This window comes from Catharus ustulatus, chromosome 3, assembly GCF_009819885.2.
Source record: "Catharus ustulatus isolate bCatUst1 chromosome 3, bCatUst1.pri.v2, whole genome shotgun sequence".
In the NCBI taxonomy this organism is placed as follows: domain Eukaryota; kingdom Metazoa; phylum Chordata; class Aves; order Passeriformes; family Turdidae; genus Catharus; species Catharus ustulatus.
This window is the reverse complement of record NC_046223.1, coordinates 100,613,850-100,627,557: the sequence shown is the minus strand read 5'-3', so window position 1 is coordinate 100,627,557 and position 13,708 is coordinate 100,613,850. Positions and strand designations below refer to the sequence as shown.

The 13,708-nt window shown below is 41.0% G+C and overlaps 2 protein-coding genes across 3 annotated transcripts in view; one reads left to right on the top strand and one right to left on the bottom strand.

The window, feature by feature from the left end:
• The window catches only part of TRAPPC12 (trafficking protein particle complex subunit 12), a 51,188-nt gene extending 48,199 nt beyond the window's left edge, over positions 1–2,989 (bottom strand). Inside the window, exons 1-2 of one of the 2 annotated variants that reach the window (XM_033054750.2) lie at positions 2,956–2,989; positions 937–2,147 (exon numbers count right to left, since the gene is read on the bottom strand). In XM_033054750.2, the coding sequence (XP_032910641.1) occupies positions 937–2,142 (1,206 nt within the window). In that variant the 5' untranslated portion in view covers positions 2,143–2,147; positions 2,956–2,989. Of the gene's footprint in view, positions 1–936; positions 2,148–2,618; positions 2,757–2,955 lie in introns of those variants that run through there. The other variant, XM_033054751.2, reaches the window with a different exon arrangement.
• Positions 2,990–3,046: 57 nt separating this feature from the next.
• Positions 3,047–13,708, top strand: part of EIPR1 (EARP complex and GARP complex interacting protein 1) — a 74,631-nt gene continuing 63,969 nt past the window's right edge. Inside the window, exons 1-2 of the mRNA XM_033056050.2 lie at positions 3,047–3,172; positions 12,347–12,430. Of these exons, the coding sequence (XP_032911941.1) occupies positions 3,131–3,172; positions 12,347–12,430 (126 nt within the window). The 5' untranslated portion in view covers positions 3,047–3,130. The remainder of the gene's footprint in view (positions 3,173–12,346; positions 12,431–13,708) is intronic.

The window sequence follows — 13,708 nt, the reverse complement described above, 5'->3', positions numbered from 1 at the left end:
AGTTACTGCAGGTTGCTCTCTGCTTGTATTTGACTATTGACTGATGGTCTTTGTTATGCATAATTAAGGATTAAAGAATCCAAACCCTCAACACCATCCATCTACACAACACACAACAATTCTATTATCCAGAGGCACAGATATCAAAGAGTAGGATTAGCCTGTTTCAAGAAAAAACCAAAACATTATGATGGTTAGCTTGGCTAAGCAGCCAGGATAAAACTATTTCATGAGAAATTCTGAATAGATGTGAGTAAAATTTCCCAAATTCTGAAAAAAATGCTTTATGCTTCTCACCTGTTAGAAATTGAAAATGACAAAAAACTACTTTTCACTACTATGTTGTTTGCTTTGTAACCTGCTCTAGTCTTTTTTCTTTTAATCTTGTGTTTTTCCCTGCCCAGCAGCTTCCTGCAGCACTCAATCCTTCTCAGAGGTTATACCTTTCCATCGCTTAGGGAAGATTGAAATGTTACCGTTTCAGTCAGTGTTAACATTATTGAGACCATGAACATGAGTGAAATTATCTCCCACTCAATCACAACAGGGAATTCCACAAACAAAGCTGTCTGCTCTTAGACTCTGTAGCACAGCTTAGAGGTTGTGAATCCATTCCAAACGTGAGTATTACCTTACTAACTCAGAGGACTAGGAAAAAAGTACTTAAAAATATAAACAGCTTTGGCTTCTACAGAAACTGTCAACACTGGATTTCAATGTTGCAAACAAATGACACTATGAATAAATGAGATCTGGTTTTAGCCTCCTCCTGTACAAGGCAGCAGTGACACTGCATTTTCTAATTAGGATTGAAGTAATACACACAAGGTGACCATCAGTAACAATATGAAGCACTATGATATAGAGATTATTGGACAGCTCTTCTACAGTATTTCTAAAATATAATCGTAGAGGATGATAGAGTAATACTCTTACCTGGATATTATCGAATTTTAATCCAGGCATGGTGAGATTCTCTTTATCTATGAACACGGCGCTGTATTGTTGTGTGGCAACTGAAATGAGAACATTTCTTGTCTCCTCACTAGGAATCCAAGCATCATTTCTTCGATCTAGTTCACTCATATTTAAGGCCGTGGCAAATGGGTCATCACTCCCAGCAAAAACAGCTTGGATTTGTGAGAATGGTTTGGGGGATTGAGTTATTTCTAGAGATGATGGGGAACCACCTGTTTCAGGTCTCCCATTTTGCACAGAGAAAGTAGAGTTGGAGGAAGAACTATCGCCACCATTAGAAAGAGAGGACATTTGTTCTGAAACTGAAGAGCTTGCATTGGGATTACTAACAGAAATAAAACTGGATGTGGTAAATGAATCAAAAAAATCAGAAGCTAAAGTATTAGTGTTAACAGTGTCACCAAAGAACTTGCTTAGACTAGGACTTGGTTGAACTACCTGTGGATTAGACTTCACTGGAGTCTCTATTATACTACTAAAACTGGGAGATTTCACCATCTGAGGCTCAAAACCATCAGGTAGGAACAACTGTGGCTGAGAACTAGCATTGTTTGCTTGGCTGAAGATGGTGCACACAGGAATGGGCTCAGCCTCAGAAGACGATTTGGTAGTACTGGGTGACAATATTTGGTCCTCAGGTGTGCTTTCATCAATATTATTTGGTTTTGTTTCAATAGGAACGTTGTTTCCCAACTTTGGCTCCTCCTTCACTGCTTCCTGAATTGATTCTTCCTTTAAAGATGCCTGATCATCCGTTCCAATCTCAGAAATGTCTTTAGGAGTTTCCTCATGTTCAGTTTCACTCTCATTACTTAAAAACTCTTCTTTATCCACTTCTGTTTGTGTTTTTTGATTATCTTTAGCTTCCATTTGGTCTACAATTTCCTGAAGACAACCAAGTTCACCTGTGTCATCTTCACTATTGTTTGGAGAATCTGAAATAATGACACTCTCCATCATTTGCTCATTAAGTTTATCTACAAAATTATTTGAATCCTCTGATACGGTCTCATTCCCTTCAGACTCAAATTCGTCTCCACCAAGATCAATGGTTTCCTCATGAAAGAGAATTTCTTCCTGAGTTTTCTGCTGAACTACATCTCTGTTGTCATCTTCATCTGAGGTGCTCTTTGCATCCTTAGCATTGCTTTCATTATTCTCCATAGTAACTGAAAAAGGAGAAACCCCCACCAAAACAAGAATTAGTTTTATTACTTGTATATTGCTCAGGTGTCATACTTAAACTCGTAAGTATCATATAAATAATGAAATCCTTCCTTTAAAAACATAGTAATTTCATTATTTCAGATCTTCCCTTTGATATTTTTCATTTAACGTCCAATCACAGAATAAATTCTGAAAATATTTTCTCTTTATCTTTCCTACAAGATAAAACTATTGAGATTGAAGACCAAATGCCTTCCACTAAACACACATAAAACAGTATCATAGAATCGTATCAGAAAATGGTTTGGTTTGGAAGGGGACCTTACAAGATCACCTGATTCCAAACCCCCTACCACGAGCAGGGACACCTTCCACCAGAGCAGGTTGCTCAGAGCACCACCCAACCTGACCTTGAACTCCTCTAGGTTTGGGACCTCCCAACTTCCCCGGGCAACCTGTTCCAGTGACTCAACATTTGCTCTCCCGGTCGCAGAGACCCGCTAGGTCCCGGTTTCAGCACAGGGAAGCGTGGGCTCAGGGCCATCACCAGCGCAGCTGCTGAGCACGGCCCGGCTAAGCAGCAGGAGCGCTCGGCGGCGGCAGCGCCGCTTGCGAGCCCCCGCAGCCTCGGGCCGGGCTCGGCGCTGCCTCCGCCGCCACCGCAGGCCCCCCGGACCGGACACCCCGCGGAGTGTGGGCCCAGTCTCCCTCACGGCTTCCTCCTGGCACAGCCCCAGCGACCACCCGGACGCCCCTCAGAGCGCCCGACCGCTCCGCTCTGTTTCATTTCATCCCATCCTATCCCGTCACCTCCGCGCCGCCGCCGCGTCCGCCGCCGCTCCCCCCGCACTGCGCCTGCGCCCGGGCCGGGCCGGGCGGGGCTGCGCACGCGCAGCTCCCGGAAGCGGCCGACGACGGGCCGCGCCGAGGGTCAAAAAGCATCGGACGCGACGAGGGGTGCCTGGCTGGGCTGGGGGGGGCCGCGATGGAGGACGACGCGCCGGTGATTTACGGGCTGGAGTTCCAGGTGAGCGAGAGGGGATGTTAAGGCAAGGTTGGCAGGTGGCGGTCCCGTTTCCGCAAAGGCGCTGGCCATGGGGTCGGGTGTTTGTAGTGTGGCAGAGCAGAGCCCGCCCGGGGGAGACCGGCGTCCTCCCTCCTTCCCCGAGCTGGGACCGGCGGCACCACGGGCACCGCCGGGTTGTGGCGGCTCTTGGCAGCCGCGCTGGGGGTTTGAGGGTGGCTGCACAGCGGCCGGGAGGGGCTCCCCGCTCCCGAACGCGCTGTTCGCAGGGCGGTGCGGGCCCGGCCGGGCTCCTGCTCCCGTCCTGCCTGAGGGGCTCCTGCCCGGTCACCGCTCCCTGCTCCGCCTCTGCAAAAGGCTTTGTCTGCCGGTGGAGTGGTACCCAAGTACTGTCAAAGACATCCTTGGTTTTGCCGTGTCAGAAAAAAATATATTAAAAATTGCTTTTCTGGGGAGAGGGCATGAAACTGTTTCCAGTAATTTACGAATTTTAGCTGGTTATACCCTACCGTAAAACTGCGTGAACTTTGTGGGACCTCCCTGTAAGGTCTTGTGCATGTGCATTCGTCCCATGGGATGAGTCTGTCCAGCACATCAGTACTTCATGGCTGCAAGGAAATGGAACTGTCTGACTTAGAATCTTCTTGATCATCTTCTTAGAGGAGCACAGGTGTTGTGTTTAATGAGGTTTCTGAAAGTTCTGGGAAAGCAGAGAGAGGACCCTAATTCATTCCCCTTCCACTCAAGGGCTTTGCTTTGCTGGTTATGTACTGTCTTTGGCAGCGGCTGGCTTATCATCACTAGCTGTTATAGCAGTAATACCTGCAGAAAAAAATCAGCACCTTCTAACAAAGCAATTAATTCTACAGCAGATTAGTAATAGAAATATGTACACGTACACTTTTTTTTTCTTTTGGCACCTCTGCTAAAGTGTTAGTGAAAAGTAATGCACAAAGGCTCTTTGTAACAAATGTCCTGCATACTGACTAGTGTGCTCTGCAGTCCTGACTATACCAATAGATCTCATTAGCAGATTTTGTATTTGTTTGGTTTCTTCTTGTATAGGAGCTGCTATGTAATATTCACCTGCATTAAATGTTGAAGTTACTGAAATCTGATAAACTCTGATAGTATGCCATCTGTTTTGTGTGATAGTATTTTGTGATTGGCTTGAAATGGCTCTAACTTGTATTTCAAAATTAATGAAACTTATACTTACATATTCTCTTCTGCAAAAGAGATTTATCCTGTACTTAATAAAATTCATTTCTAGTAAGTCACATATAATCCATCCTCCAGGAATTAGGGCAAGCTAGTGTGTGTTGTCTGGAACCTCTGTGGACCTGTGTATCCTGCCCTCTCCCATACTATATTTCCTACAGACTTCTCTCCTGTGAAGTATGCAACTTGCTGGAGTTGTCTGGCAGGAGGGTAAAGCAAATGGATGAATAAAGTGGCTGTAATAAAAGGAAATTGCTGTTAATACTTAGGGAGAGGGTGAGGAAAGAAGAGATGATTTGTGCGTAAGTCAGAAAGGGAGCGTAAAGATGAAGTCTCTGTTGCTGATCTCCATTAACTCCCAGTGTGGCTTTAAAACAGTTTGCATCTCTGTGGTTTTTGAAAATGGATACACTACTACAGAAACTTAAACCTAAACCTTAAACCTAAACTATCTGGTTTATCCAACTTCCATCTGCAGGTCTAATAAGAAAGATTTTTTTTTTTTTAAATATAGTTTCTTCTGTGTTGCTAGATAATAATGGTTAGCTGTATCATCGCAATTACTGCTTTTTGTCTGAAAGCATCGCTTCAAACTAATTTTTCAGCCAAGTTTTAAAAATTTTGGCTTTGCTTCCTATGTTTGGGCTCCAGCAGTCAATAAAAGTCCATATTTGACCACTGATGGAGAAAGTGTAGTCGTGTAGATGTGCTTTTCATCTGATCTAATATAACTATGTTTATAGGAACATAAAGCTGATTTCTCCTAGGTGCTATCCACCAATTAACTTAAAATTATTTCTGCCTGGTTTCTGTTCATTTCCATGTACAGAATGTGTCCTGATATATTGGCATATGTAAGGTAACTTAGAGTAATGAACAAATATATTTTTTCTTTTTTAATCTCTTGAGTGCATCTGTGAGTAATATGAACTTTGTACAGGCACACAAATTATGTGTGAATTTTAGGGTGTATGACTCTTTTTGTAACTTTTAAAAAGGCAGTCTCACCATAGTTGCTCTGATTGTCTGGCTGCAGTGAAAATGAGAGGATTATAGTGGGTGGTGAATGAAAATGTGAGATACTGCTTAAGGTACTGAGCGATGTGACAGTGGCTCATGGTGATGAACACAAAGCAACAGCAGCAGCAGAACATGTCAATACCAAGGTGATTCTTCTAAAAGTAATCTTGGTAAAAATAATCAATATCCTCAATTATAAGAACTTGATGCATGAGGTCCCAGGAATATCACTAAGTGCAGTGAAATTATGTTGTTCTTGTCCCATGTAGAGTTGACCTGGGTTTACTCTCTGACCTCTAATATAGGGTATGTCTACCCCATATTGAATTGGCTTTCATTTTTAGGGAGTCACAATTTTCCCCATGTTTTTCTTGAGGGTTTAAACAGTGACATTTTGAGCTAGTGTGAAAGCACTACTGAACATCTCAAAATGCTGTGTTTGCCTTAGCTTAAGGTTGACTGGATAACATTTATAGCCCTGGAAATGTGCAGTGGGCAGAGTGCTTTCTGGGATAGGCATTTGACTCAAGCCTAAATATTGCTTGTTTAAAAGCATGCAGAAGCCAGCCAGCATCATGAGATGAGGCAGGAGCATGACTTATGCCAGAGTGATGATTTTGCTGCATGTGTTTGGCACATTTAATGGATTTTGGGGATACCACAACACTGAGCTGAATGTTCCTACTTTATGTTGCATGTCAAAAGTATATAGACGTGTGAGGGAGAAGGACGATGAGCAGGAGATAAGGACAGCAGAAAGCTGCCTGGCTGAGCACAGAGCTGCACTGCTCATGGGCAGCTCCAGCAGCTCCCTGAAATAGGGTCTGGCTGAAGCAGGCTTGAAAAAATGCACTGATGCTTTGATGGAGTTAGTGTTCTGCACTGTGGGCATCATGATTCTTGGATGAGCAATACTTGTCCCATTTTTGTTGTCTGTTAGTTGTTAACAGGTTTTATGAATCTGGACAGACACTTTATTTTTAGGACTTGCCTGCTTGCAAGAATAAGATGAAACTTAATTTTCCTAAAGCCAAATGTGTTTCCTTAGAGTAAGAAACTTAAAGCAAAATACCAACAGAAACAGGTTGTAGAAGACTGTGACCTATTGTCATCAATATGTATTGAGAATAGCTCAGCTGACTTACCTGTGATGAAGTAAAAGCCAGGTGTAGATTTACTAGAAGTGAAAGGGGCCTTCCTTGGAAGATGTGTGTCATTTGTGAGCTACCTGGGCAAAGCTGTGCTGGCCTTCAGACTCAGCTCTGTTCTGGTATGGGAGTGTAGAGCATACAGCTCCCATTGGCAGTGGTGTTCTCTCCCTGGGGGAAACTTTTGTGGTCTTCTGTGGATTCAGAGAGAATGGCCTAAGCAGAATGTCTTAGGAAGATTTACTTTGAAAATTGGATCAGTTTAAAAAACTGCATAATGTCTTACTAAAATTCCTGGCTTTTGTGTCAGTTCTCTTTTTTCTCTAAGATTACTTGCCTCATGAGTGTCAATCCTGTATATTTGAAACCTTTGTGGTTTGAGGTGTTACTAGAAGAACAAAAGTAGCTAAGTGGCAAAGCCCTCTTAACTAATCCCCTAAAGATCTCCATAATGCTTGAAGTGGAACAGTTGGAAAGTATTTTTTAGGATCCTTAAGCAATTATAGGATCTTCCTAATGTTAGGTATGGTACAGAATAATGATAATTTAAAGATACAGTTAGATGAGCTTGAAGGAACTTTTACATGATGATTGTTACCTTCATGACAAATGAATTTTCTGAGGATTATGGTGCTGTGCAGGTCTTTGAGTGCAGATTGCATTTGTTGCTGTGAGGGTTTACAGAATCCATCAATTTTTAGGATAGGGTCAATGCACCAAATACGTCAGTGGTGGGAATTCTTGTGCTGTGAAAGATTCAGGGAAAGCAGCTGTCTGAGAGCAGTGAAGGTCAGCTGGGCATGTGTGCTGCCAACCTTTTCACTGATAGTCACTGCATCTTATTAGAGTCGCTGAGAAAGTCTCCTACTGTGGTGGGAGAAACAAGGCTGTCTTTACCTAAGTAAAAATCAAAGTGTGCTTACTTGAAAATTGAAAATGTGCCAGAAGGCAAAAATAACATTCATGACATTAGCAGCCTGAGGCTTGTCTGGGGGAACAGGGAACTTGTAATCTGCCTCCAGAATGAGGCATCAGCAAATCCAGCTCCTCACCCTAAGTAACAGTACATTAGTCCTGGTTTTCAGCATAAGCAGATGGTCAAATAACTTTAAATTCAGATTTAGGAATTGCAAGCCAAATACTGTGTCCTTACATTTTGCATTGCAAGTTCATGTTTTTTTAGTACAGATTGATTGTATGAATTTCAAATGATGCCTAGTTTGCAGAATTTTTGTTTTTAATTAAATGTAATACAAATATTCAAATGCTGGGGTCTGTCTGTTTTTTTGTTTAATACCAAACCAGTTCAATGCATCAGCACAATAACATATGTATTGAACAAGTTCTTTTTTGTTTGTCTATTAATGTCCTAAATAGGAACATTCAAATTAACAAAACAAGCAAACAAAAAAACCAAGCAAAAACTTTCTGCATTTGGCTGGTATTTCAAAAGGTGTTGAGGAGTGAAAGTTTTTCAGAAGAAATTATGAACAAAGTGTAGAGAATCAGTGCATTGCAGTTCCATAATGCACTTATTTTGAACTAACCTTTTTTACCTTTTTGAGTTTTGTTATTGTGTTCTTCTGGATCATCTCTTGGTGTTGTCGAGTACAATAGACTGTATTTCTTTTTGTCCAACGTTTTTATTGTTCTGCAGGTGGCCTAAATTGTCAAGGGCAAGGTAGAAGGTGATCTTTGTGCAGCATCAGGCTGAACATAATGTAGGCATAGTCAAGATGCCCAGTCTCCAGTCTTACCTGCATTCCACTACAATGGTTGTTGTTTCTTTTGCTTTATCTTGATACTGCTGTCTGTCATGCTTGTGCTCTGGGTTTTTGAGTGTCCTTTGCATGTCTATTTATTGTAGTGGATTTGCAGTTGAGTTGTCCAGTTTTGTAAAACTGCTTGCTTTAAACTATGTACATTTCCTCATGGGGTTATTGATAAATATGAAATTTGGACATGTAGCCAAAAAATTTGTGGTCCACAATGTTTTAAACTGTGCTAATATCTTTTCCCCAGAGTTAGGCCTTCTTAAAAAATGAAATTAACTAATTTCTAGACAATTGCATTGTCTAGCACTCTCAGTTAGGTAGGATGGTGACAGCATGTGTAACGATTACTTGTTTTCTTGCTGCTTGTGTCTTTCCAATGTGTGTTCTGGTTATTTTCTAAGCATTATGGCAGGTTTTTTTTTAGTAAGTAATACTTTAATACTTTGGTTAGAATCATAAAACTGTTTGGGTTGGAACAGACCTTAAAGATCCTCCAGTTCCAACCCCTTCCTGCCATGGGCAGGGGCACCTTCCACCAGACCAAGTTACTCAGAGCTCCATCCATGTGGATCTTGAACTCCAGGGAAAACCTCTGGGCAACCTGTTCTGTGCCTTACCACTCTCACAATAAAGAATTTTTTTTTTTAAATATCCAATCTGAACCTGCCTTCCTTCAACTTAAGGCCATTCTCTCTTGTCCTGTCCCTATGTGCCCCTGTGAAAAGTCCCTTTCCACATAAACCTGGTAGTGAACTCTTTTTGGACTATATGCAGTTCTGTGTTTTGTGGGTTCAGACTTAGAAAATAATAATTTCCATTGGTTTAGATTAATCAATATTCATATTACTACACTTTTTTGCTTATTTTCTATCTATAAGCTGCAGTCATAAGGCAGGATCCTTCATGAAAGGTTCAGTTTGCAACCAGCTCTGACAGGTTACAATACAGGATGACAAATTTAAGGCACTTTTCCTTGATCCTGAGAGCACTCCAGATTCAACTGTACATTACAAGGATTACTTGGTATCTTCATCTGTTGAAAGAAGTTATTTTTCTCTCAAAGTAACTCAGAGTAGACAAAATTGTACATATCTTTGTGAAGTGGAAGTCAATTGTGCTGATATTGATATTATGAATCAGAGTCTTCCTGATTTATGATGCCTTGATGAGTTTGAACTTTGTATCCTATGTATGGATGTTGCAGGGTTTTTTGTCAGGGAATAAACATTTGCTTGTTTCTTCTTGTGAGATGTCTAAATATTTTTTCTCATGCATTTATTTTTAAATTTTTCTTTCTGAGAAATTAAAAATTATTTTAAGGAAGAGCTGGAGAAGCTGATGACATGAATGTTACTATTTATTTACACAACTTTATTTTGGGTGCTTTGTGTCCAACTTTATGCATTTTTGAAAGCACCCTGATGAGACCTACTTGAAAAGCTTTGAAAGGGCTAGAAAAGTCTTTTATTTCTTTATTTTATTAAAGATCCTGGTGGTCTCTACTTCTCTCTCATGTACAGAGACAACAGAAGCTTCTTTGATTGAAGGAGATGCATAGCTGTTGTCTCATTTCTAGTATTTTCTCAAAATAATTCAAAGCAGGTCTTTTAAATGAAAATAAATACTTGCAAAGATGTGAAAATGTAAATTCTGTTAAAGACAAAAGCTTTTCTGCAGATTTTCTTCATCTTGGTGGACTTGAGTTGTATCTGTTCAATCTTTTTGTTCATTTTTTTTATTGATGACATGAATGAGGGTGTCGAGTCTTTCATTAGTAAATTTGCAGATGACACTGAGCTGGGAGCACGTTTTGATCTGCTGGAAGGGAGAAGGGCTCTGCAGAGAGACCTGGAATGGTTGGATGGATGGGCAGAGTCCAATGGGATGAAGTTTAATAAATTCAAGTGCCAAGTCCTGCATTTTGGCCACAATAACCCCCTGCAGTGTTACAGGCTGGGTACAGTGTGTTTGGACAGTGCCCAGGCAGAAAGGGACCTGGGGGTGCTGGTCAACAGCAGGATGGACATGAGCCAGCAGTGTGCCCTGGTGGCCAAGAAGGCCAATGGTATCCTGGCCTGGATCAGGAATGGTGTGGCCAGCAGGAGCAGGGAGGTCATTCTTCCCCTGTACTCAGCACTGGTGAGGCCACACCTTGAGTGCTGAGTCCAGTTCTGGCCCCTCAGCTCAGGGAGGACGTGGAGACGCTTGAGAGTGTCCAGAGGAGGCAACGAGGCTGGAGAGAGGGCTGGGAACACAAACCCTGTGAGGAACGGCTGAGGGAGCTGGGCTTGTTCAGCCTGGAGAAAAGGAGGCTCAGGGGTGACCTTATCACTCTCTACAGCTCCCTGAAAGGTGGCTGTGGTCAGGTGGAGGTTGGTCTCTTTCACTCATCCCTGGATATGTTTTAAAAAAAGGCTGGATGTGGCACTCAATGCTAATTGAGGTGTAAGGGCACGGATTGCACTCTACGATCTTGTAGGTCTCTTCCTACCTAGTGATTCTGTGAATCAGGAACACTCTAGGCTCGTTGTAGATGAAGGCTGCATAATTAAGAAAGTAAACTAAATTGGTATGGATTCACACTGGTCTTTGATCTGCATTTGAGTATTTAGAATGCAAACTACTCATTATGTTCTCTAGTTCTTCTTTTTTTCCCCCTGTATAGATATGATCAATGTATAATTGTATGTATCAATTATCAAAGCAATTACTAAGCTTGTTGCATTCTGAAGGTTTTTATGCTCCATCTTACCAAAAATATTATACTGTTTAAATTACACATTTCAGATACCAGAAAAGGACTATCTCTGTATACAAGTCCAGAGATGATTCTGAAAAATTAGTTTTTTCTTATTGCTTTTCCTGGATGATGGCTTGCATGGCTTTGCTTTATTTAGGAAAAGTCAAATATCTTTAAGTTGCTTTTCTATAATTAAATTGCTCTCAATTTAGGTATTGGGATCTAATATATTCTAGATATACCCTTCCAAGCTTTTAGGCATCTTTTTAACATCAATTTTAAAAGAAGTTTCAAATAGAATGATATGGAAGTGTTTCTGAATCCAGAGGGTAGCAAGCTGCTCGATGTCAGTAAGAAGGGCCATTCAGCAGTTACCTGAATCCTTCAGAAGTATTTGCTTCCAGTATTAGCCTTAGTGTCTGGAGGGATCTGAGCTATTTTATGCCAAACAGGATGTGAATTGCAGAGATTTATTTTTAGAAAAAAAATTCATACTAAACAATATTAAGGTATCTTTTGCATGTAGAAATGGTAGATATTCCTCACTATATATAGTTGCTAAAAATGTCTTTTAGTTTACCTTCCATTTACTCAAAATTATCTATGATAGTCTCTACTAATGACTAGTGCGAACTAGTGATTGTGGTTTTAGTTCAAGCTGTGCTTTATTTATCAGTGTCTCCCATGGCCCTTAACTGCTTTGTTTTGCTTCTTCCAAGACTGGTTGGTATAAGTTGAAGAAGCAAGGCAGGGCCTCTAGCAATGTCATTAACATAGTACAACAAAGAAATAACGTTGACTGAAGTTTTAAAGATAAATAACAAATTGCTTCTCCCATCATTCAGGCAATTCTTATCTCTAATGGGCGGCAGTGGAAAAGAGGAGGCTTGGTTTTTAATTTGCTTCTAAACTTGGTGGTTGATGGTGTCTCTCTCAGATGTCCTATTAGTTTTGAACAGTAGTTAAACATTTTCCACTGTTCTATGGAGTTTTCTCATATGATAAAGGAAAATTACTTTGTAAGAGATGCTGGGTTAATGTTATCCCTGTTAAAATGAAGATCGGGTAATGTATTTAGCACCCGTGTTCCTCAATCCTCACAAATACAAGAAATTACACAAAAAATGTATTTAGCAAAATGGGCAGGCCAGGAAAGTCTGCTGTTTGTAAGAATGTAATGCTTAAAATGACAATTGATATATGTTTCAACATTTTTTCTGAAATTAATGGATTTTATTAACTGTATTTTTCTAATGGCTTTCTTCTTCCCTAGGCACGGGCTTTAACACCTCAGACAGCAGAAACAGATGCAATAAGATTTTTGGTTGGAACACAGTCTCTTAGATATGATAATCAGGTAATTTTTCTGTCAAATGTCAAATGTAATTTTTACCACTTTTTTAACATTGTTCTAATATCATTACTCTTCCTTTCTTCCCGCTGTTAAATATGAATATTGGTAGTCAAGTTGAAGACTTCTGTGGGTAGAATGTAAAGATATTGGTAGGGAATGTAGGTGAATTAAAGCTGTGTGTATTTTTTGAAAATCATATTGCATGACTAAACCAGATTGGTTTAGTCTTATTAATTTAATATTAATAAGTAATAAGATTGCCATATTTTTGTTAATTTGAATCTCTGCATACTCTGGAGCTATCTTTAAATCCCTGAAGCGCTGCAAAGTAAAACAAAAGTCTTTAAGCCTTAATTGCTTCTAATGGGACTCTTGGTACATGCTCAGTTCAGTGTACATGATGCTTCATAAACTGGATTTTTCAATATTCATTATTGGAAATCATCTGTGTCCTTTCTGATCATGAGTTTAACAATCCAAACGAGAATTTGAATGACTTTCATGGCTTGGTTTCTGTTAGGCTGTTTCTTCTGAAGTTAAGTGTGATTTGTAATTGTACAACAATTTTAATTGTTGTGGCTGAATTTCAGTAGAAATCATATTGGAGCAAGTTCTTGAGGCTGAAAGGGTTAGAGGGCTGTGCTGAGTGTGGGTGTCAAGGCTTGGGTAGCAGAAGAGCTGCAATGGTGGCCCCTGAGGGGGGGCCTGCCTGTGCCCCATGTGGCTGGTTCCAGTGAATGCACTTCAGGACACAGCTGAGTCAGTTTGCAATGAAGGCTCTGTGCTGAAGCAGAGGAAAAGAGTGAGATGCAGAGAGCATCAGAGAGAAAACACCTGTAACCACCCCTGCCCCACATCCCCCCGCTCCACTTGAATGGGTCAGAGGAGTCTGGGGTGAAGTTCAGCCTGGAAAGTGGGGGAGAGAAGGTGCTTGTTGATTTTAACTGCCAATGAACTAATTCATTCACCCAAGTCAAGTCTGTTTTGCCCAGAATATTTGGTAGTAAGTGACCTCCCTGTCTGTACCTTGGCACATAAACTCTCATTCCTATTATTCCTGGTTTCTCCCCTGTCTTTCTTGGGGAGGGCAGCTATCTGCATGGGGATCTGCTAGCCAAGGCTAACACCCCCACAGAAGTCCCTGGAATTGAATAGAGTGATGGACTCTTTTGAGATGGCCTGTAATGGGCTGCACAAAATGACTTGGAACTATAGCTTTGGGACATGTAAGCTGTCAATTCTCAGTGAGGTTCTGCGTTCATTACTCAATGGTAATACTGG